The sequence below is a fragment of the Heterodontus francisci genome, chromosome 4 (assembly GCF_036365525.1).
Source record: "Heterodontus francisci isolate sHetFra1 chromosome 4, sHetFra1.hap1, whole genome shotgun sequence".
NCBI classification, from domain to species: Eukaryota; Metazoa; Chordata; class Chondrichthyes; order Heterodontiformes; family Heterodontidae; genus Heterodontus; species Heterodontus francisci.
Window position 1 is genome coordinate 80,945,910 of NC_090374.1, and position 21,949 is coordinate 80,967,858.

Consider the following 21,949-nt stretch of genomic DNA (forward strand, 5'->3'; position numbering starts at 1 on the left):
AAACACACACAAGGTGATGTTTTGTATGTTTAATGCAGCCGCTTACAAAGAAAAGCCACTTGGAGCCAACCTACCATGTGCTGCCAGAGAGTTGCCAGACTTAGGAGTCCTAACTCCTCGACCTGACAGCCAGAGGCCAGAAGGGAAAACAATTGGGATGCTTATCAAATATCTGGTTTGTTATTTTATTCAGTTTATTAACTGCTCTCAAAGGGTCGTGAGTCTGTGGAATTCACTACCTCAGAGTGCAATGGATGCCGGGATATTAAGTCAATTTAAGGAGGCGATAGACAAATTTTTAATTCGTAATGGAGGGTTATGGAGAACGGGCAGGAAAGTGGAGTTGAGGCCGAGATGAGATCAGCCATGATCGTATTGAATGGCTCGAGGGGCTGAATTGCCTACTCCTGCTCCTAGTTCTTATGTTCTTATATTCAGTGCTGTCAACAGAATGTTGGGATACCGAGTCAGAAATACCCTACAAATGTACTGATCGCAAAGCATTTGATAGAACACAGCAGGGAAACTATGTAAGGTGCTTTTTTTTTCATTTTTCTTTATTTTTTCTCTAGACGTTTTAGATGATCTCTTCCGTCAATGCAACTTTCACCTTCTTTCTCCATCTGCACTCCCTCATTATGAAACTCTCAGGACACATGCTCTGTGTGCTCTCAAATACTTGCCAATACCTTCTATTGATGGTTGCTGGGGAGCATGCTGGACCATTATTCATCAATTTAATCTCCTAACTGATTTTTCCTATCTTCTGCTGGAAGAGGCTACAGCTTCCATTTGGCACCTAACTGCTCAACGCATCTCAGATCAGGTACTGAGAATTCTCAGCAGCATCTGCTTTCGAGACATTCTCCCCAGAACAGCATCAGATCAGTTTCTGAAGAAGAAACAGTCAATCTTGAGGGAGAGACCTCAGGCATTGATGAAATGCATGTAACACATATTCAACAGCACTCAATTTACAGCAAAATAAATATACTGTACAGTGAAATTCTGTTTATTATATCATGAAAATGCCTGTATTATATAGAGACAGATTACATAGCTATAGCTTCCCCAAGGGCTTGTGGAAAAGAGCTCCACATGGTGCAATACTAAGCTACACAGACCAGAGTCTGTTCGGAGTCAGATGATCTCAGTAATTGAGATGCTCCTGGGGACACAACATCCTTAAGCAAGGGAGGGGGAAAAAATCAGTCAGCCACAGTGACCTGTGTTTGAAATGCCCATGTCAGAAATCAGTTCTGGTCATAATAGCCCACAAAACCAGGCAAAGATTCTAGTCTAACACAAACAATGACAAACCTATCCACCTATTGATCTTGCTAAGAAAGGTGCTGGAGAGAATCACAGCACACTGCCTCCAAATTCACCTCGAGGACAGTGACTTCTTCAACTCAAGCCAAGCAGGGTTCAGAACAGGAAGAGGCGCCAACATCTTGCAACAACCATCACAGCACACCCTCCGAGCTTTAAAAGGAAGAGGGCACAGTAGTCATGTTCCTAGATGTGAAAAAGGCATTTAACAAGTTTTGTACAATGGACTGTGATATACCACCTCCCCAGCTCAACACCCCCTCTGAGCTGCTTCGATGGATATCAAATTTCCAGGCAGAGCACACAATTACGTCTGAGTGAGCACAGTAATCTCCAGCAGGTTTTGCCCGATGGCAGGAGTTCCCCAGAGTTCAGATGTAAGGTGAGGACAGGATCATGCTCTGCTGAGATGCCTCAATGCTCAATTAGCAAACAATCAATAGCTAGACGTACACTTGGCCACATCGCTGAGGTATTAAGGTCCATGGAACCATTACCCAGCAAGAGTTACCCATTTCAAGTGGGAAGGAGGTACAGCAGAAAGAATATGCACAATTCTACTAACACAGGAAACTAGAACTTTTCAAACACAGGAAATGATAGCTGTACTAACACAGGAAACATTAAATGTACTAACAGAGGCTGAAACGTGGCAGTTCAACTTGAATGAAGGATACATGAAACATGTTATTAGAGTGACACCATATGGGAGTTCGTTAGAAACACAAAAATATTCAGTGGCAGGACGTGCATAGATTCGTCCAGTCTCCCTGCCTGTATCATTTCAGTCAATGGCACTCTCCTCCTCTTCTTGATGAACCTGCATTTGTCCTGCTGCATACTCACTCCTCTTTGAATTGCAAAGTTTCCCAGCATGCAGCAGACAACTGTGGTTTGAGCATTTGGCTGGACTGTTGAGCAGATCCTGCCTGAGTGATTCAAGCAAAGGCATTGTTGTTTCAGTATCCCTCAGCACACCAAAGAAACCGGAGCAGTGGCCTGAACCTAGATGTATCTGAGCCCTGTTGCTGTCTAAAGCTTTCTAATGGGGGCTCTCAGCCATGGGTGTCAGGAGGAGTCCAAGTCATTTATTTATTTCCTTGGGACTAACATATAATGCAAGTATCATGGATCAGAGAATCAATGTTGTTTTCCTGATGGTGGGCATTAATATGAAAGATTATGTTTCTGTGGTCTGAAATCACCTGCACTTTTATCTGGTACACATTCAAAACTGGGCACACAACCAGTCAGGCATGCACGACTGAGGACCTGACTTTCTGACCCATGTTCATTACCAGCAAGGCTTTGTGCTGCCAGCAGAACCTTGGAAAATCAGCCTTAAATATTTTATCTGCTTTAAGGAAAACCATAGGTGGTGAAATTGTGTGGCTTACACCAGCATTGGCATCTTCCAGGGCTGACTTTGCCACAGTCTGTAGTAGATTCAGCGGCAAGGCATGTTATTACTATGCCAAGAGCAAGCACCAATTTGGGCTCAACTCTGGCACCTGGCAAACTACGGCACCCATTTATCTTGGGGGTGGGGGGGGGGGTGGGTGGGGGTGGCGACAATGAAAAGACAAGACACCATCTTTGTACACTTTCAGGGAGATAGCCTAACACAAAATAATAGATGGCTGCCACAGTTAAAACAAAAGGAATTGAATCTTGTCATTTGGTTTTATCATTTAGGAATTTAAAATGTTCTGTGTCTTAAAGCGATAAGAAATCTGGATCACATAAATGTAAAAAGATAATTATTTAATTTGGATTATGAGCTCACAATTGTATGATACAAGCACAAATTTAACAAATTTTAAAAGAGACTAACGATTATGGCGGGAATTTTATGTTCTCCCCTGCAGCAGGTTTGGAGGTGGGAAGAGCATAAAATCGGGTGGGATGGTGGCGGGGGGGGGGGGGCGTGGGTGGGGTTCCCGCCACCATCCCCCCTTCGCCAAAATATATTCCGGAGTCCAGGGCGGGAAGGCCTTTCAATGGCCTTCCCTCCACGCCGCCAATTCAGGCCCTTAACTGGGCAATTAATCCCCAATTAAGGGCCTTATCCCACTGCCGTCACAAATACCGTGTGGCAGGCGGCCCGGTCAATGCACGGAAAGCATGGCACGAAAACCCATGTGGGCTGCTTCACAGCTCTGGTGGGGGGGTGTTGATGGGGAGGGGGTCCCTCATTAAAAGACACTTTGTGCCTGAACAAGGGACCCAACATCAGGAAGGGCGCAGCCCACTTAGAGCCACCACCCTCCACCCTTGTTAGCAACTCCCCTTCACCCCCCCTACCCTATGAACTCTACCCGCAAGACCCCTCCCATCCTGACCTACATGTGGCCTGGGTCCAGTGTCACTCCTCGGCCTCTGGTAGGTGCTTCTCTAGCAGCAGCTACCACCTCCACGGTGGCGCTGCTCAGTGTAAGAGCTGCCAGCCTCTGATTGGCCAGCAGCTAGCCAAGGGTGGGACTTCCGGCAACAGGGTCCTTGATCCTATGGAAAGCCCGCTGCTGTCCAATTAAGTGCCTGCTTGGCACTAGATTTGGCGGGCCTTCCGGAGAAGAGGCAATGCGGGTTCTCGCCGTCACTTTTTCAGGATGTCGAGTCCCCCATCGCAAGCATAAAATCCCAGCCTAAATGTTTTCTTCTCTGACAGAGTAGATGATCAGAAAAAGCAATTAGTTTTGTGGCAAAAAGGAGCTGGACAAATATAGGCCAGCATTTTGAGGTCAGCAGTGAAGCAAGGGCACTTGCCACTGACCTCAAAGAAAGCTGCCCACAAAAATCTAGTGATCTCTGTGGCGTATTTTGCCCTTTCTTGACAGAGTTTCAATCTGGTGCCAAGTCAATGGTATGACTTGGGGTGCAGTAACAGTGATGTTAGCAAGCAGAGTAAGGAGATAATCACAATGAAGTATTCAAACACAACAAACCAGCAAGTTAATAGTATTTTATAGCCTTCACTTTTAATTTACATTTTCAGATAGCAAAATAAATGATTGCGATTGGATTAAGATAGAAGTAAAATAAAGATAAACAAACTTTTTAAAAAAGAATTTATCATTAAGGAGAAATTTGACATTCCACAAATATAACATTAGCTTTTCAGGGCCGCTGTTACGACCAGGTGAGAAAGGGTCTAGGGGTTCTTTCTCAGCCTTTGCCGGGTTGAACCATAACAGGGTTTAATTTTAGAAACACTGTGTTTTTAGCTCCCCTGCAGTGAGTGAATCCTTGTTCACTGCTCCAAACGTAAGGCAAATAAAGCAGACAGGTTTCCTTAGATTTAAACAAGAAAGGTGGAAGTTTATTAATCTTAAACTCTAATCTGGTTAACGACTACGAATATGCATGCAGATAGAGACAGAAAAAGTAGAAAAGAATAAAGGGGAAAAGTTTGAGGCAATATCGGGATTATAATTACAGTCCTTTGAGTTCAATGTGGAGTCTTTGGTTGTCGGTCAGTCTTGCTGTTCGTCGGGGCCCAGTTCATGCCTCAACTTGTTTCGATGTTGGAGTCTTTTCTCTCTAGAGGTTTATGCATCTTCCGTGGGTCCAGTGCCTTGGGAGAAAGTGAGAGAGAGAGATAGCCAGGAGAGAAGTTTCCTTGTTCCGGCTTCAGTTGCAGACTGCCTTCTCAATTCAAACTGTCCTGTGTCTCATTCAAAAGCCTGGATCAGCCGGTCAGTCATGTGACCAGCTGGTTTAACCAGTCCTGACTTTTGTGGATTGTATCATCTTAGCAGTCCCTGGAATGCTCTTCCTTACACCTTCACTGTCTGATGATCAAAATCCATTTGGGTCATGGACCAGGGAGTTGTCCTTTGTCTCCACAAGTACCGTCTCTTAGTATGCAAATGCCCTCCAGTCAAAGGTTTGATGATCTCTTTAACAAGTCATTTCTTCACTCCAGCAACAGTTTAAGATCAATGTTCACATGACAAAATTAAAATGCCTCTTTCTTGGCAGATGGGGGTATGCATGACACCTCCACACCCTGCAGAATGAAACGCGATTTTTTTAAAAGAGCATTTCATTAAAAGGGACTAGAGAGAAGATAAGGACAGGAAAACACACATGCATCTCTCTCATTCATTCAAAATCCTAACAATTGTTACAGCCTGTCTTTTCTTGGTAGCAGTGCTGCTTTAAATTGACCTTTTTGGCATCCCAATAAACATGTGGTTTTGGGGAAGTTTTTCAGTCTGCACGTTTCCATGACTGCCTAGGGTGTCTTTGTTCTTGTTGAGGTCTGCAGGGGAAGGGTTCGATTTAATTAGCCTGGAGTTCTGCTCAGCGGTGGCGGCAGTAGGCAGTTCCACTCTGAACTCTCTTTCGGTGCTTTGATGAGTCATGCAAGGGCTTTTCACCTTAGGGGAGGCTGGTTCCCTTTTTTCCTGACTGTGGAGGAGGATTCTTTGCTAGTCTTCCCTTTGTCCTCTGGGACACTCCTGCTTGCATGTATTTGCCCAGATTGTGCATTTACATAGGAGGATGTGGAGTCCAACTGTTCAAATATTTTGGGGTTGGCGCAGTGGTTAGCACCGCAGCCTCACAGCTCCAGCGACCCGGGTTCAATTCCGGGTACTGCCTGTGTGGAGTTTGCAAGTTCTCCCTGTGTCTGTGTGGGTTTCCTCCGGGTGCTCCGGTTTCCTCCCACATGCCAAAGACTTGCAGGTTGATAGGTAAATTGGCCATTAGCAATTGCCCCTAGTATAGGTAGGTGGTAGGGAAAATATAGGGATAGGTGGGGATGTGGTAGGAATATGGAATTAGTGTAGGATTAGTATAAATGGGTGGTTGATGGTCGGCACAGACTCGGTGGGCCGAAGGGCCTGTTTCAGTGCTGTATCTCTAAACTAAACCGACAATAGGGGTTTTCATCCGGGATTCTTCCCGGACTTCTTTTCACCTGCCCTCTCGGTCCCTTTTTCCCCATTCCTTTCTAACCTGTTGCCAGCCTTGTGCCTGCCTGTTCCCTTTTGTTCTCAGCAGGAGTCCCTACAGTTCACCAGCACTCTGCTGAAGGGTCGTCCAAACACTGATACAGGACTTAGTGGTGCAGATTTCACTGTAGGTTGGGGTTTCCCTCAAACAGGCACATGTGGCAACTCCTACAGTACCTCCTCCACATCTTTGTGGAGTTTTGGCCAGTCAAACTGTTGTCTTATGTGGGCTTTGGTTTTTCGTACACCGACATGTACAGCCACTGTAGACTCATGGACCATTCTTATTATTTCTCTCAGGTACCTCTGCAGCACCATTAACTGGTGAACCACTGTCTACTCCTTGCTCTCAGGTCTGTGAGGAGAACTCCATTTCCTCATCAGTACTTCATTCTTTAAATAGTAGCAATCAGGGACTCCCTCTGCTTCAATTTCAGACTGGGCAGCCTGTGCCAACTCTCTCAATATTGCGTCAGCTCGCTGAGCCTCAGCGAGGGAAGATCCATTTAACTCATTCCCTGGGTCTTTTAAGAAAGTCTCAGACAGACAGGCCTCATGGTCATCTGTCTGCACTGCCAATTCAGTCTCCTCTGGGGGATCTGGTTTGATCATGGCCTCACTCATTACACATTTAGGGAAACTGCAGGGGACCGTCTCCTGCCACTGCCCTGTCTCTCTGACCTCCTGCAGTCTTTCTTTTACTACTGGAGAAGCTACCACCTTCATCCCTGCCAGATCATTACCTAGGAGCAGGTCAACCCCATCCACAAGCAAACTAGGGACAATCCCTACCATCACCGGTCCCAAAACTAGGTCGCACTCCAAGTGCATCCGGTGTACAGGTACAGGCAAATACTGCCCTCCAACACAATTCTCTACCATTCTGGTGTTCACTGCACTCTCTGAGGGAAAAGTCAGACCTTTTCCTAATAAAAGGGATCTAGTGGCCCCTGTGTCCCTGAGGATTACTATGGGTTTGCTTGCCCCACTCAAAGGATATGGGGTTACTCTCCCTTCAGACATAAAACCCTGATAACCTTCAGGAATCCTATTAAATGTTCCTGCACTTGCAGCCATAAGCTTCCTGGGTCTCACTCTTATTACAGTTAAAGCCACAGCTTGTTCTGCTGTACTTTCCTTCAGGTTCCCTTCTTCACTTAGTGGGTGTGCCCTGATTAAGCCCACAGGTTTTCCCTTTAGGTTCCAGCAGTCAGCTCTTCAATGCCCTGCTTGATTACAATGGAAGCACACAGGTCTCTGGGTCTCACTCCTACTTACAGCAGCTTCCTTTTTGGCTGGAGGAGGGCCCCTGTGTCTTCTGCTTTTCTTTCCCTCCCAGGACTGCTTAGGCTTCTATCACCTTCCCACCCTCTGTCCTTTTCAGATTTGTGGGGGTGATTGGGAAAGGTTCTCCCCTGGGAAAGTGACTTATAAATAAGGACAAACTCATCGGCCAGGACTGCTGCCTGCCGGGCTTGATGAACCTTTTGTTCCTCTACAAGTGTCTTTATGGAGAATGGGAGAGAATTTTTAAATTCCTCTCACAAAATTACTTCTCTGAAATTTTCATAGGTGAGCTGCGTACGAGCCCTCAACCACTGGTCAAAAACCAGCCGCTTATTCCTCTCAAACTCCAGGTAAGTTTGATCAGCTTGATTCTTGAGGGTTCTAAACTTTTGGCGATAGGCTTCCGGTACTAATTCATATGCCCCGAGGATAGCATTTTTTATCAGTTCATAACTGGATGAACTCTGATTTGGCAACATGGAATAAACCTCATGGGCTTTTCCGGTTAGCTTACTTTGCAGCAAGAGAGTCCAAGCCTCAACTGGCCACTTTAAATGCCTTGCCAGTTGTTCAAAAGACACAAAAACTGCTTCCACGTCTCCCTCACTGAATTTTGGGATCAGCTGGGTGAGTTTTAACAATTCTGTACCCAGCCCTGAATTACACGCCTCCATATTGACCAAGCTTTCACTGGGGTTACTCTGTCGCCCCCTAGTTAACTCAAGCTGCCTTAGCTCTCTCTTTTCGCATTCCTTCTGGAAGTCTCTTTCCTTCTCTCTCTCTCCTCTCTTGCTTTCTCTCTATCCTCTCTCTTTTTCTTCACATTCCTTCTGGAAGGCACTTCCTCTCTCTCCAAACCCTCTCTTTTTCTCTATCCTCAAATTCAAGGTTCCTGTGTTCCATTTGTATCTTTTCTAGCAATACCCTCTCAGAGTCTACTTCTAACCCTGTTTCTGCTTCTTCAGATTCAAGGGAAAAATGGTTGGCCAGTAGCCATAGGAGTTCAGGCTTCCTAGCCTTGCCACGTACAGTGATCCCACACTGCTCAGCCATTTTCCTCAACTCCTCCATAGACAAGTGCTTTTAACTTATCCCAAGTTATTTCACCCTGGTTTGGGTGCATTCAACCTATGCAGATTGCCAGAGCCTGCAGGTCCAGGTGAGATCAGTTCTGGCAGGTGGAATGCACTTTCTTTTAATTGGGAAGTCACCATGTGGGGAGTCAAAGGCGCAGCACCTTTAACTCCAAGTACACTGTACCATACATATTAATATATTGCCTTTGTAACAGTGTAGTCTTCTTCTTCTTCTTTGGCCTCCTTGTCTCGAGAGACAATGGGTAAGAGCCTGGAGGTGGTCAATGGTTTGTGAAGCAGTGCCTGGAGTGGCTATAAAGGCCAATTCTAGAGTGACAGACTTTTCCACAGGTACTGCAGATAAAATTGGTTGTCGGGGCTGTTACACAGTTGGCTCTCCCCTTGCGCTTCTGTCTTTTTTCCTGCCAACTGCTAAGTCTCTTCGACTCGCCACACTTTAGCCCTGCCTTTATGGCTGCCCGCCAGCTCTGACGATCACTGGCAACTGACTCCCACGACTTGTGATCAATGTCACAGGACTTCATGTCGCGTTTGCAGACATCTTTAAAGCGGAGACATGGACGGCCGGTGGGTCTGATACCAGTGACGAGCTCGCTGTACAATGTGTCCTTGGGAATCCTGCCATCTTCCATGCGGCTCACATGGCCAAGCCATCTCAAGCGCCGCTGACTCAGTAGGCATATATACTGGGGATGTTGGCCGCCTCGAGGACTTCTGTGTTAGAGATATGGTCCTGCCACCTGATGCCAAGGATTCTCCGAAGGCAGCGAGGATGGAATGAATTGAGACGTCGCTCTTGGCTGACATATGTTGCCATGCCTTGCTGCCGTAGAGCAAGGCACTGAGGAAACAGGCTTGAAAAACTTGGATTTTTGTGTTCCGTGTCAGTGCGCCATTTTCCCACACCTTCTTGACCAGTCTGGACATAGCAGCAGACGCCTTTCCCATGCACTTGTTGATTTCTGCATCGAGAGACAGGTTACTGGTGATAGTTGAGCCCAGGTAGGTGAACTCTTGAACCACTTCCAGAGCAAGGTCGCCGATATTGATGGGTGGAGCATTTCTGATGTCCTGTCCCATGATGTTTGTTTTCTTGAGGCTGATGGTTAGGCCAAATTCTTTGCAGGCAGCCGCAATCCTGTCGATGAGTCTCTGCAGACACTCTTCAGTGTGAGATGTTGATGCAGCATCATCAGCAAAGAGGAGTTCCCTGATGAGGACTTTCCGTACTTTGGTCTTCACTCTTAGACGGGCAAGGTTGAACAACCTGCCACCTGATCTTGTGTGGAGGAAAATTCCTTCTTCTGAAGACTTGAACGCATGTGAGAGCAGCAGTGAGAAGAAGATCCCAAACAGTGTAGCACACAGCCCTGTTTCACGCCACTCAGGATAGGAATAACAGTGTAGTATGTACTATGTATTATATCATTGTAAATTTCTACCCCCTAAAGCAATTGCAGATGTCTCTGTACATACTACATAGGGGTCTGTGCACCAAAAGGCCAGCAAGTACTCATTAATTTCAGCCTCCAGACAATGACAATACAAATCAGAGGGTAAACGAGTCACTATAAATTATCTTACCTATGAACTGGTTGGCGTACGAGGCACTGAGACCAAACTGCCTTTCCAAATACTTGCCCAGAAAAGCAGCGAACCCACTGATGGCTGCGACCTCCATGCAGGCAGACAGCACGACGCAAGTGAAGACTGGATTCATCAGCAGCTGCTTAGTTACTTGTGGAATTGCTGAAAAAAATTAGCAAAGTTAATTTTGAAAGGAAAACATGGTTTCAAACCCAATTAAAATCCATTTTAAAACTGCAAACAGTAGATGGCGCCAGAATACAAAGAATTTCCACTGAGAGTCACTTGTGAATTTATTTTCTCTAATGCAAGAATTAATTTCCACTGTGATCATGAATTTCTACTGCATTGGAAAAGAAAATAATTTATTGGGTCTCAATGAGTTCTATAAGAGGTGGCTTTAAGGAACCCACTGCAACCTCACAATACTCAAGTTCAGTACTACCATCGCAATAAAACAAAAACTGTTTTGTGGTCCAAAATCTCATGTTGACAGCCCATCTACTTTTTGGGAACATTCCTAGCACATTATTCATTCATTGTTAAAGTCAAATGTGGAAAAGTGGCATTCTTGACATTTCAAAATCAAGACTTACCAGTAATGGTAACAAGTCTTGCAAGTCCTGGCTCCCTGTGGTTACAATTCCTCTCCACAGTTTAAAATTATTTTATCACCTTTATTGTGGATAGGCTATGTTTATACTGGGTACTGTCATTTGAGTTTGCTTCAGGCTAATTTAAAATTTCCAGTTGGAAATACTACACTATCAATCTGCTATAAGGGAAAGTTACTGGAAATGGTGTCACACAGAAGCAGACACCACATCCAGCACTTCATGTTACAAAGCATTAACTTGACAGCATACTATTGGGTCACCCATCCCAATCATCTACAACCACAAAAATTAAAGGCAGCTTTGACCTAGAATCTTTCTCCATAATACGACTTGTAAATTAATACTTATCACTTGCAAATGAAACTACTCCAAATTGTGGAGTTCATTTTCAGAAAAACCATTCCTGTGAATAGACTCATTGGATGGAGAGCAGGTTGGAAATTCAGGTGTAGAGAAACATGCATACCCAATTCATGGCACTTCTGATTTCCTAACCGCTTTGAAAGAACTATACTGGCTAGCTTTGGGTAAAATGCATTGCTGACCTTCCCATGGCCAGAAAAAACTGGCAGTCAACATTGCCAGAGCCAGCCATTTATGATGGCACTCTTGTGCACACACTTCCAGAGGGGTCTGGGAGAGTCATCTATTCTTGTGGGTGTCTATACCTTTGGAATGAGCAAAATCTTTTCATTTATCTTACAGCACTGCAATGGACACTGCCATACGTGGTCAAGACAACTACAAAATCACTTCTGCAATATAACTGTGTCATCAAAGCCAGAATAAACAGAACCTGCCTGTTTTCAGGCATCATCAATGTTTATCTCTCCATTTATTTCTGCCTTTTATTCTATTTATTTATGCTTTCTTAATTTGTCTGACAGTTGGTGCCATGTTGCTGATTTTGTCACAAGCCAATTCTCTTTGACACCAAAAAGGTATCTTGTTTCTCCTGGTTAATGTCCAGATACCACACTTGGAATAGTAAAGTCCAAAGAAACAGGGTTATTCATAGTAAAGAGACAGCTGGCCAAAGTAAAGTGATCATCAAGTCCTGAAGGGGCAGGAACATTTACTTCATTCACAAAGTGAAAACAGTGAGATGTTGCTATCATTGCATTGCTGATTGTGACTGTTCCTTATTTAATTATTGTTGCTTTAAAAACGAGCTGCCATGCTAATATTCCACTGTGATTGACATGGTAGTATAACTACTGCCTTGTTTAGGGAGAGACTGTTGCCAGGAGTTGACCCTGTCCAAAGATTCCACCACTCAAGCAATAATGCACTTTAATCATTTCCTGCTCTGGATCAATTCTCTTATGCAAATAGCACAGCAGGGCGAGAGATTGTGAAGATGTAAACAGGACTGATAATTTACATATAAAATACCTCTTCTCAAAGGTACTAGAGGGAGAAGCTTAGGTGAACAACAGTCTTTTTTTCTCTTCCTTGGCTTTTCTTGAATTCATAAATCTCAATTATAATTCATATAGTTTTCTCAGAGTATGATAAAATATTCAATGTCATAGATTTAAGGAGTATTTCGTTACTTTTTAAATTATTCACCAGTTATTGTAATTATAATCTGATTTCTGCTACCATAATTCTTAATGCTGTTGAATAAATCCTACTTTGTGTTGGTCCGGATTCTACATCAAAATGACTTGAAAGTATCGACACTTTGTTGTAAATTTCAGCTCTTCCAAAACACCGATGCCCAGACTAATGTATCCTCCTTTGACATGGTCTCAATTTTTGTCTGATTACACTCCTGTGAAGCGTCTTGGGATATCTTACTATGTTAAAGGTGCAGTATAAATGAAAGTTGTCACTGCTATCCTTAAAATTGCAGTTTGTAGTTTTATTTCCAGATCATCATATTTGCTCCATTGTCTGAAGAAAGCCAGCAGAGGGAGTGAGAAAAAATACCAAAACATGGCATTTGCAATGGGCTAAGACAGTCAGCTCACTAGTGGCCACAAAAGATTGTCGACAGTAACATTTACATTGCCACGAGGTGCAGCGACCTTTGGAGGTAGCAGTAAAAACTACCTCCATGTTTCTATTTGTCAGATCCTCTGATAGTGAAAAATATTGCCTCATTATCCAACATTGAAAGGATAAGGCTACACACACTACTTTTTTTTTTAAAGACTGGTGTGCATTATTGCAACTCTGCTAAATATGTTCAAAAGATTTCTAATCATATGAATTTAAATCAAATGTTACCACCAGGTGAGGAACGGGTCTCAGGCTCCCCTTTTGCCCCTTTTCTGGTTTGACCACAACAGGGTTTATTCTTTTAACACAGTGATTTAGTTTACCACCTCAGTGAGCACTTGCTCATGTTCCTCTAATTATAATTGTAAGTGAACCAATTAGACAGTTTTCTTAAGTTTAAACAAGATGTAAGTTTATTAACCTTATCACTGTAAGGCAGTTAAAATTACTAAAATACGCGACGCATCCACACACATTCATACAAGAGGCACGTGCGCACACACGCACACACACACACACACACACATAGATACAGAGGGGGAAAAACAGTTGGAAGGTTGAAGTAAAGTCTGTAATAAATGGAATTCAAATACTGAGTTTCAGTGTCCTTAGTTGAAGTTAAAGTCTTTAAGTTCTCGCTGGGCCACGTGCACAATTCAGGCTTGCTTCTCTGGGAATGGAAGGCAGGAGAGGGTATGTATCCGTATCCCCTAGTCGTTGCCTGTAAGGATCTGCAGTCTTGAGGCTTACTAGCTATCACCGAGGCTTCCCTGGGACTTTGCTGGAGAGAGAGAGGTGCTTTCTTCCTTGGAGTTCAGTTACTGTCTGCCTTCAAAGGTACAATTCACAAACTCAGAGTTACACAGGCAGGTATGTCATGCGACCATCTCTTTGTTTGAAGCAGAAGTTTCTGGAAGGTTTTTTTGAAATTCAAAGTTCTTCAGACATACTTGGTGGGGGGAGGGGGATTGGCTCTTTCAAAGTCAGTGGGTGTTGTTGCTGTTGAAGACCAATATTGACAAAAACCATTCTAGGTAATTGAATCAGTGCATACCCCTATTGTTCTGGCTAGACTGGGTAATCAGCTCTGTCTCCCAGCCGGCCTTTGACTTCTCATATGCAAATTGTGTGTGGCCACCTTTAGCTGTTCGGTTCTGCTTTTTAAAAGTTATTTATAATAATGTCCAGTGAAAAGGTGTCAGGCAGAGTTCAATACAATGAAATTAATATTTTCCATTTGGCATGTGGGTTTTCCATCACACTCAACAGTGCACATCTATGCATTTTTATTGCCATTGTTAATCAATATATTTTGTAACTTCAGTCCATGATAAGAATATCATTTACTGAAGACTGCAGAAATGAATATTAATGTTTCTGAGGCATCATTAAGTAAAGAATTAACCTTTGATAAATAGTGGCTGAGCACAGTAAACAAATTAACAGATAGGCATTTCACTGGCGTAATCAATAATGCTTGTAGCCAAAGTAAAGCAGGAGCACATTGGGAGGTTTCACTGCATTCATACTGATTCACATGCAGTTCAACTATCCTCAAGTGAAGACACCCAAACTAAGGGGACGATTTCCTCTGTATATTGTACAAAATAGCAGAAACACATTTATAAAGAACTATTCTGTTACTCTGAGCTAACAAAGGAAATTTCCCACTATTATGATTTTATCACCATGCAAATCCTTTTTTTAAAAAAAATACTTGCAATACTTAAAAAAGGCAGTATAAACCTTGTATCACTTTCCTTTTAGTGAAATCCAAACAATGCAATCAGGTTTGTACCAATTCTGCATTTATTGAAGACATATATGCTCATATTTAAGGCAACAATCAGTTTAATGTTATCAGATCGCTCCATGAACACTTCATATTTAAACAAATATATTTATACAGATATAAGATGCACACCCTGTGTTATGGTGCCTGGCCCATATCAAAAATGTCTGCACAACAGTTTTGATAGGGACACAGAAAACCTTTTCTTTTTAACACTTGTTCATCAATGTCGTTGGAAAATGAAAAGCCAAGACATGCTTATATTGGTTGGAATGTGGTCACATGCTACCAGAGGAATGTTTATGCATTAGCCTTCCAGGAAAGAGAAAAGGGTTTTTGCATTGACCAGCTTTCCTGAACTGGCTTGATAGCTAGAGCAGTCTGCACTTAAAAGGGCAAGAGTTCAACTCCATGGACTGCTTGCCACTCAAACTTAGCCTTAATGGAGATATTTTTCTTAGTTTTGGTTTGGTTTGTTTGACATATGGAAGCGAAATGTGATCTATTTCTAAGGGGTGGTAGGTTAACCAGACTATTATTGACTTCTGCTGGATATGTGGCTACTGTAGGCCATTTACAGAATGAATTGACAGGATACTAAAGATGGCCATAGCCCAGAATATTATACCCTCCTAGCTAAAGGAAGACGATGCAAAATGCCATGCGACTCATCTGGGTAAAAAATGGCAAGGTCAGTTTATGATACAGTAGGACATGTAATACTTATTTAGAAAAAAATACTGGAGGAATATTTAATTAAACATTGAGCACTTATCCAAATGTGGGTGGGGTGAAGATTTATACATAGAGATCTGATAACATTGAATTAATCATTGTGTGAAATATCAATAAAAGACCAAAAATAATCCAAAGTATTCTTATTGGGGACATTTGCACCATGCTTTACTGTCCCTGACAAATTTTATATACCCAGAGGTAGATCCAAGCTGTCCTTTGGGTCTTAGTCCTTCATTTTTGTTTCTGAATTTAATATATGTGGAATGGTTGAACCAGTTTTTCATGTATTTTGAATATTTTTTGATCCCTGTAACTGTTGAAATGCCTGATGATATTCACTGTCAAGGCTTACATTTGATGAATGGCCTAATGGGTGAGGTACAAACAGTTGCCAATTGCTACTGGAAACACTTCAAGAGTCACTGCCTTCACAAGCACTGAGATACATATGAACATACAAATCAGGAGCTGAAGTAGGCCATTCGGCCCCTCTAGCCTACTCAGCCTACTCCACCATTCAATAAGATCAGGGCTGATCTGTTTGTGTCTCAAATTCCACACTCCCAACTACCCCCGATAACCTTTGATTCCCTTGCCTAACAAGAATCTATCTACCTCCGTCTTAAAAATATTAAATGACCCCGCCTCCACCACCTTCTGAGGCAGAGTTCCAAAGTCGCACAACCTTCTGAGAAAAAAAAATTCTCCTCATCTCTGTCCTAAAAGAGAGACCTCTAATTTTAAAACAGTGTCCCCTAGTTCTGGACTCACCCACAAGAGGAAACATAACTTTCCACATCCACCTTGTCAAGATCATTCAGGATCTTATAAACTTTAATCAAGTCTCCCTTCACTCTTCTAAACTCCAGTGAAAACAAGCCCAGTCTGTCCAACCTTTCCTCATATGACAACCCACTCATTCCAGGTATCAATCCAGTAAACTTCCTCTGAACTGCCTCCAACGCATTTACATCCTTCCTTAAATAAGGAGACCAAAACTGCACACAATATTCAAAATGTAATCTCACCAATGCCCTGTATAACTGAAGCATCACATCCTTACTTCATTTTTTCAATTCCTCTCATAATAAAGGATAGCATTCCATTAGCCTTCTTTATGACTTGCTGTATCTGCGTAATAACCTTTTGTGACTCATGCACTAGAACACCTAGAGCCCTCTGCACCTCGGAATTCTGCAGTTGTTCTCCGTTTAAGTAATAATCTGCTTTTTTATTCTTCCTGCCAAAGTGAACAACTTTTCACATTTTCCCACATTATACTCCATCTGCCAGATTTTTGCCCACTCACTCAACCTATCTATATCAGTCTGCAACCTCCTTATGCCCACTTCACAACATACTTAGAGGGAATAGATGAAAACAAAATGTGTTTTTGTAAGCACTACTTAGTTGTTTGCCTCACAGGAACAGGAGTAGGCCATTCAGCCCCTTGAGCTGTTTGCACCATTCAACTTGATCTGTTGACCTGTACTGTAATAGCTGGGTTACTACACTCTTTGCACTGAATAAAGATATTAGTTTATGGGTTAAGGTAACTGGAGTTTATTTACAAACAGCTTGCATCTATGGCTTCCGCTACAATACTCCTCACACAAGGTGCTGTACAATCTGTGACATCACATCCGATAATGATGCTTACAGTCTACTTACATAATCTACCCAGCAACAACCTATGTCCTTCCTGTTGATGGATCTCACTGGTCGGTTGCTGGGTGTCTTGATGGCCACATAGGTTCAAGCGATGATGTCCTGCACTTGGGGAAGTCAGTGATGGAGGCTGAACCCAATGTCCTCTGTGCCAGCACAGATCCATCTGTGTCAAAGTGAATGTAGACCCTGCCCTCTTGAAAAGGGCATCTGTGACCTGCCTGGTGGTGTAATAAGATGCCGACTGCGCAATGCCACCTAGGTCCACAGTCGATCCCTGAAACGACCTGGTTGCATAGAAGTTCAGGGCGACGGAGACCTTGACAGCTCCGGGTAGGGACTGCCATGGGGGCCATGAGGCCTCAGGTCATGTGGATCGGAGCACAAAGGACCAAGACCATCTGCTTGGATAGCTGCAGCCTCCTACATCACTGGCACTGTCATTTTCAGGTAGTTGACTCCTGAGTAGTGCCTTCATCCCTTTGCAGCCCCTGCTGTGCTCCTCTGACCTCCTGCTTTCCAGGAGATGGCATCTGCTGCAGCGCATCCTGGCTGCTTTGTCCAATGTCAGAGTAGCCTGTTCCCCTCTGATCTTCATTAACCGAGCTTTGTACGTTCACCAGGCCTTCCGCTGCCAACCCCAGCTGCCCCTGTGATGCCAGTGGGCTCGCGCCCCTCTCTGGTTTCCTGTCACATACCAATGTGTAATTCAACTATTCCAGCTGCAGTAATAGCCACACTCAGGCACACCTGAAGCAGCTGGGCTTTATTTGCTGCCTATGCTTTATTTTAATCAGCGCTTCCCATAGTCCTCATGGCCCTCCACAATGTTCACGTCTCACAACCCTATCGCATTCCCCCCATGGGATCTTCCCCATTCCCAGCCTTCAAAATTTGCTCAATGATACTGACAAGCTTGTGAAGGAGCTCCTTAATGAGCTCCACAGGCACTTAATTGAAGGCATGCACCCAACCCATTCCTCGCTGCTGGCATCCTTTTAAAAATGGTGTCACATTCCAGAGGCAGCAGGGCCCAGTGGATAACTCCATTCCTGCACTCAGCAGGCCCTTGAAAATTAGACCCAGGGATTCGCAGCATTGATGTTCAGAAGATCAAATCACCTGACATCAGTGCTTTTTGACTATAGTTGTCAGACATCAGATAACTTCTAGTCAGTTGTAATAAAACTCCTGTCTACCACCCACGCTGGTGGGGATCACACCCATTTATATATCTGCAAACAGGTGCGGATTATTTATACAATGGGCGTATGACTGGAATCATTCCAGAAATGCCCTGGTGCACAGTCTGTTTATATACCTTTGCAGGTTTAAAGTGTAAATGGCCGGTATCCACATGAAATCATAACTGAAGGAGTGGTACAAGAAACACATTGAACTGTCAGAACATGTAAAATATTCAGAGCAGCTTGTTGGAAGATTTGATAACTAATTGGAAAAGTTCTACTCAAAAACCTTTACAGGTCTGGAAAGGAAATGATTCAAAGTTGATTGATACCCTGTTTTAATTTCCTGTGAATTGCTAAACAGGAAGTAATCTAGGAGCAACTGCAAACCACTGGCTATATGTTATGCTACAGATTTAGTTTGCATTCATGCCAACACTGCCCTCAGTGTGGCACTATAAGCCCAATACAGACCAAAGACTTGCTGCTCTTTTGTGTTGGCAGCAGCAAGAAAAGTGTTGGTTCAACATTGATATGGAGATGCTTGCTGCAGCACATCAATTTATGTGACCATTCTTTGGAATATTCCTTTAACCAGGGCGGTTAGTATGTGGTGTGATCTTCTTAAGCACATCTTCCTGTGCTCTCTGCAAACCCCACACCCACCACCAGCCCCCACCCTCCAGCCCTGCCCAGGGCCATTTTCATGTAACAGTAATTCCTAGCAGCATCCTATCAATAAGGGTGAAATGCTATAGTTCAGGCATGTGTATGCTGAGTGCAGCAAATCCTTCAGGATGGACCTAATTATACATCAGCGCAAGGCCCTGGTGTCCAACCTGGGTGCTGAGTTCGGGCAAAGCATCTTATAATGGCATGGTTATTTGTCGGGCTGCTGAGCCTTTTACAGAAAAGGGACTTTTTGGAGACAAAAGATTTAGAATTGTTACTCTATTTTGTCTATTGATAGCATGGAGGAGCATGAAGGCAAAACACCCAAGTTTATGATGTAGCAGCTGAAGTGCGTGACAGGATGTAGATGAAAGGAGATCTGCCCATTTGGCAGTTGAGGGAGCAACCTGCAAAGGGCAGTGCTCCAAACTCATGGCAGAAAGTAATGCAATGCATAATTACAGTCTCCACCACTCAGGGGCAGTGAAAACATATTCATAAGTTCTCAGGACCACAGGAAGCCAGCCATATCAGTCCACTCACCATTTGTGTACCAAGCAGATAAAGTATGCACAGCACAAAACATTTCCTTACATTCTGTTATGTATTAACTGCTGCCCTGTGCAAAGAACTCAGACTGACTTACAGAACTTTGCATGTTTACCATGCACGGTCAAACGTTACCAATCAGACCCACCTCCTTTTGATCTTCACATCCTTACAATCATGGCAGGGTGATATTCTGGCACATATGATGTCCACATTACCAATCAATTACAGAGCAGCTATGAAAAATGGATCTTCAGTCTTCAACCCTCAATTGGCATGGCCTGCCTTCTAGATGGAGTGGCAAGCAGCTGCTCAAAACTCCTGGGCAGATGTCCAAAGAGGTAGGAATGGTGGGTGACAATCGGTCATGCAAGGTAAGGATTCAAAGTTCTGTAAGTACGGCTGCCTTCCCCCTTTGTGAAAATGACCCTGCCCCTGTGGTTTAGGGGGGTGTTGAGAGAGCAACATAATAAGAAAGGGAATTTATTCAGGAAAATACCTATTGAAAGGGTAGGAACTTAGACTGGGAGCAGGGATGGTCAAGTACTCAGATTGGGATGTTAGAGGGTGGAGTGGCATGAATTCAGTTTGGGACATATGGAAGGTACAGACTTGGGCTTTAAAGTTTCTGGGGACAGAGGTAAAGTTGTGGGAGCAGTTACTGGTTTCTGTCACTGCCCTGCTGCTCCCCCAGACCCAGACCCACCCTCCCTTCCCCTCCCGCTCTACACACAGGCACTCTCGCCAGATGGCTGCTGCTCCTATCTCATTAATAGAGGACATCTCCATTTCCTGACAGAGCCCCTCCAGCTGTACAAGGGACATACTGCTCCCGCTGCCAGCGGCAACCACTGCTTACCCTGTGGTGGACAGACACCGATACGCACCCCATCACCCTCTCCTCACAAGCTTGGGCTGGCCCCCCACCCCTCCCCCCCCCCCCCAGTTTCACCAGCCCCCTCAGAGCATGGCAGCCACTATGGGTGAGGGTGGCATCAGAGTGTTGAGTTCTTCCTCTTACTCCTTCCCTCAAAGCTTTCCCAGACCCAAAACTAGGCACACAAAGAGGAAAACAGAGGGAACACACTTTTCACAATTGCCATCTGTAGCTGAGGCACTTCCCTGCTGGTCTTTTTCTCCTACTGATTATTCTAATTACCAAGGATCCTCCAAAGTAACTCCTGCAATTAAGTCATGTGAAAAAAATTAACCTCACTTTCAGAAGTTAACTGTGGTTAATTGACAGACCTAGTGTTATTATTATGTATAATATTTAAAATATTCCAACCTGTTACCCCTGCCTCTAAACTCTTAAGAGAAGAAAATGTGCTTTGAAGATGTTCACCTCTCAGATATTCTGTGCATGTTGCTTCACTGGTTTGTTTGCATTCTTTCTGATTTTCCTCCGTAGTTAGTTGTGACTGGTCTTTGTGGCCTTTACTTGGGAGCATGGGCTGCTGAGAGCTTTTGCTCAATGTGTGGTGTTTCTTTGGCATGGCCTGCGGAAAGCCAAACATAAATAGAGACGAGAAGAACAGAAGCCCAGCACAAAGGAGGAAGCCAGCCCACCAAGCCCCAATCCACCGAGGATCATCTGGGGTAATGTCCAATTTTGCTGAAAGAAAGAGGAAGAATGATATTAAGTCCAAGAGATTACTCCAGCAAATGAGCATTATTTTAAGAACATGACTGTTGAATGTGTAAGCCGAAACCAACCCGATGATGATGACGAATGGATAAAGTCAGCTCCTTTGAGAACCATAATGGAAAGGGATGGAAAACATCAAAGCTCCAGCTGCTACAACTATGTCAGGGCTATTCCATCAATCACTCTTGAAACACGATGATTATCAAGTCCCAGATTCAGTTAAGTGACAGTACAGGACTCCTCCGGGGTCACTACAATTACTTGCCAATATACTTTACAAATTGCAGTTGTGCTGAACCATGGAGCTATCAGTTAGATCCTTGGCAGAAGAAGCTTAACAAGGGATTGTGGTGAAAATTGATGCTGTCTCTGCCACAACAAACTTCATTTACTCTGTAATCCATGTTATAAATCTCATTGGGGTATATATGATTAGTGTAAATGTCACTCCTTGTTTGCCCACTCAGATGGATGTAAAAGATCAAATGGAACCTTCCAAGAAGAACAGGGAGGTTCTTCTGTTATCCGGGCCAACTTTTATCCCTCAACCAACATCAATAAAGCTCACTGGTCACTTATCACTTTGCTGTTCGTGGGACCTTGCTATGCATAAATTGGATGCTGCATTTCCTACATTAGAACAGTAACAAAACTTCAATAAATACTTAATTGGCTGTAAAGCACTTTGGCACATCCTGAGGTTGTGGAAGGTGCTATATAAATGCAAGTTTTTTTCTTTTACAATCCCACTCTGTCTATGAAATGCACCACTCCTTGTTACTATGTCATGCAGGTAGGGGACCTTCTCTC

General features: G+C 43.8%; 1 protein-coding gene across 1 annotated transcript in view; it reads right to left on the reverse strand.

Annotated features, from left to right (window-relative positions):
* LOC137369108 (solute carrier organic anion transporter family member 3A1-like) overlaps positions 1–21,949 on the reverse strand; it is a 395,526-nt gene that overhangs the window by 64,746 nt on the left and 308,831 nt on the right. The window contains exons 4-5 of the mRNA XM_068029763.1: positions 20,837–21,106; positions 10,259–10,423 (exon numbers count right to left, since the gene is read on the reverse strand). Coding sequence (XP_067885864.1) covers positions 10,259–10,423; positions 20,837–21,106 — 435 coding nt within the window. The remainder of the gene's footprint in view (positions 1–10,258; positions 10,424–20,836; positions 21,107–21,949) is intronic.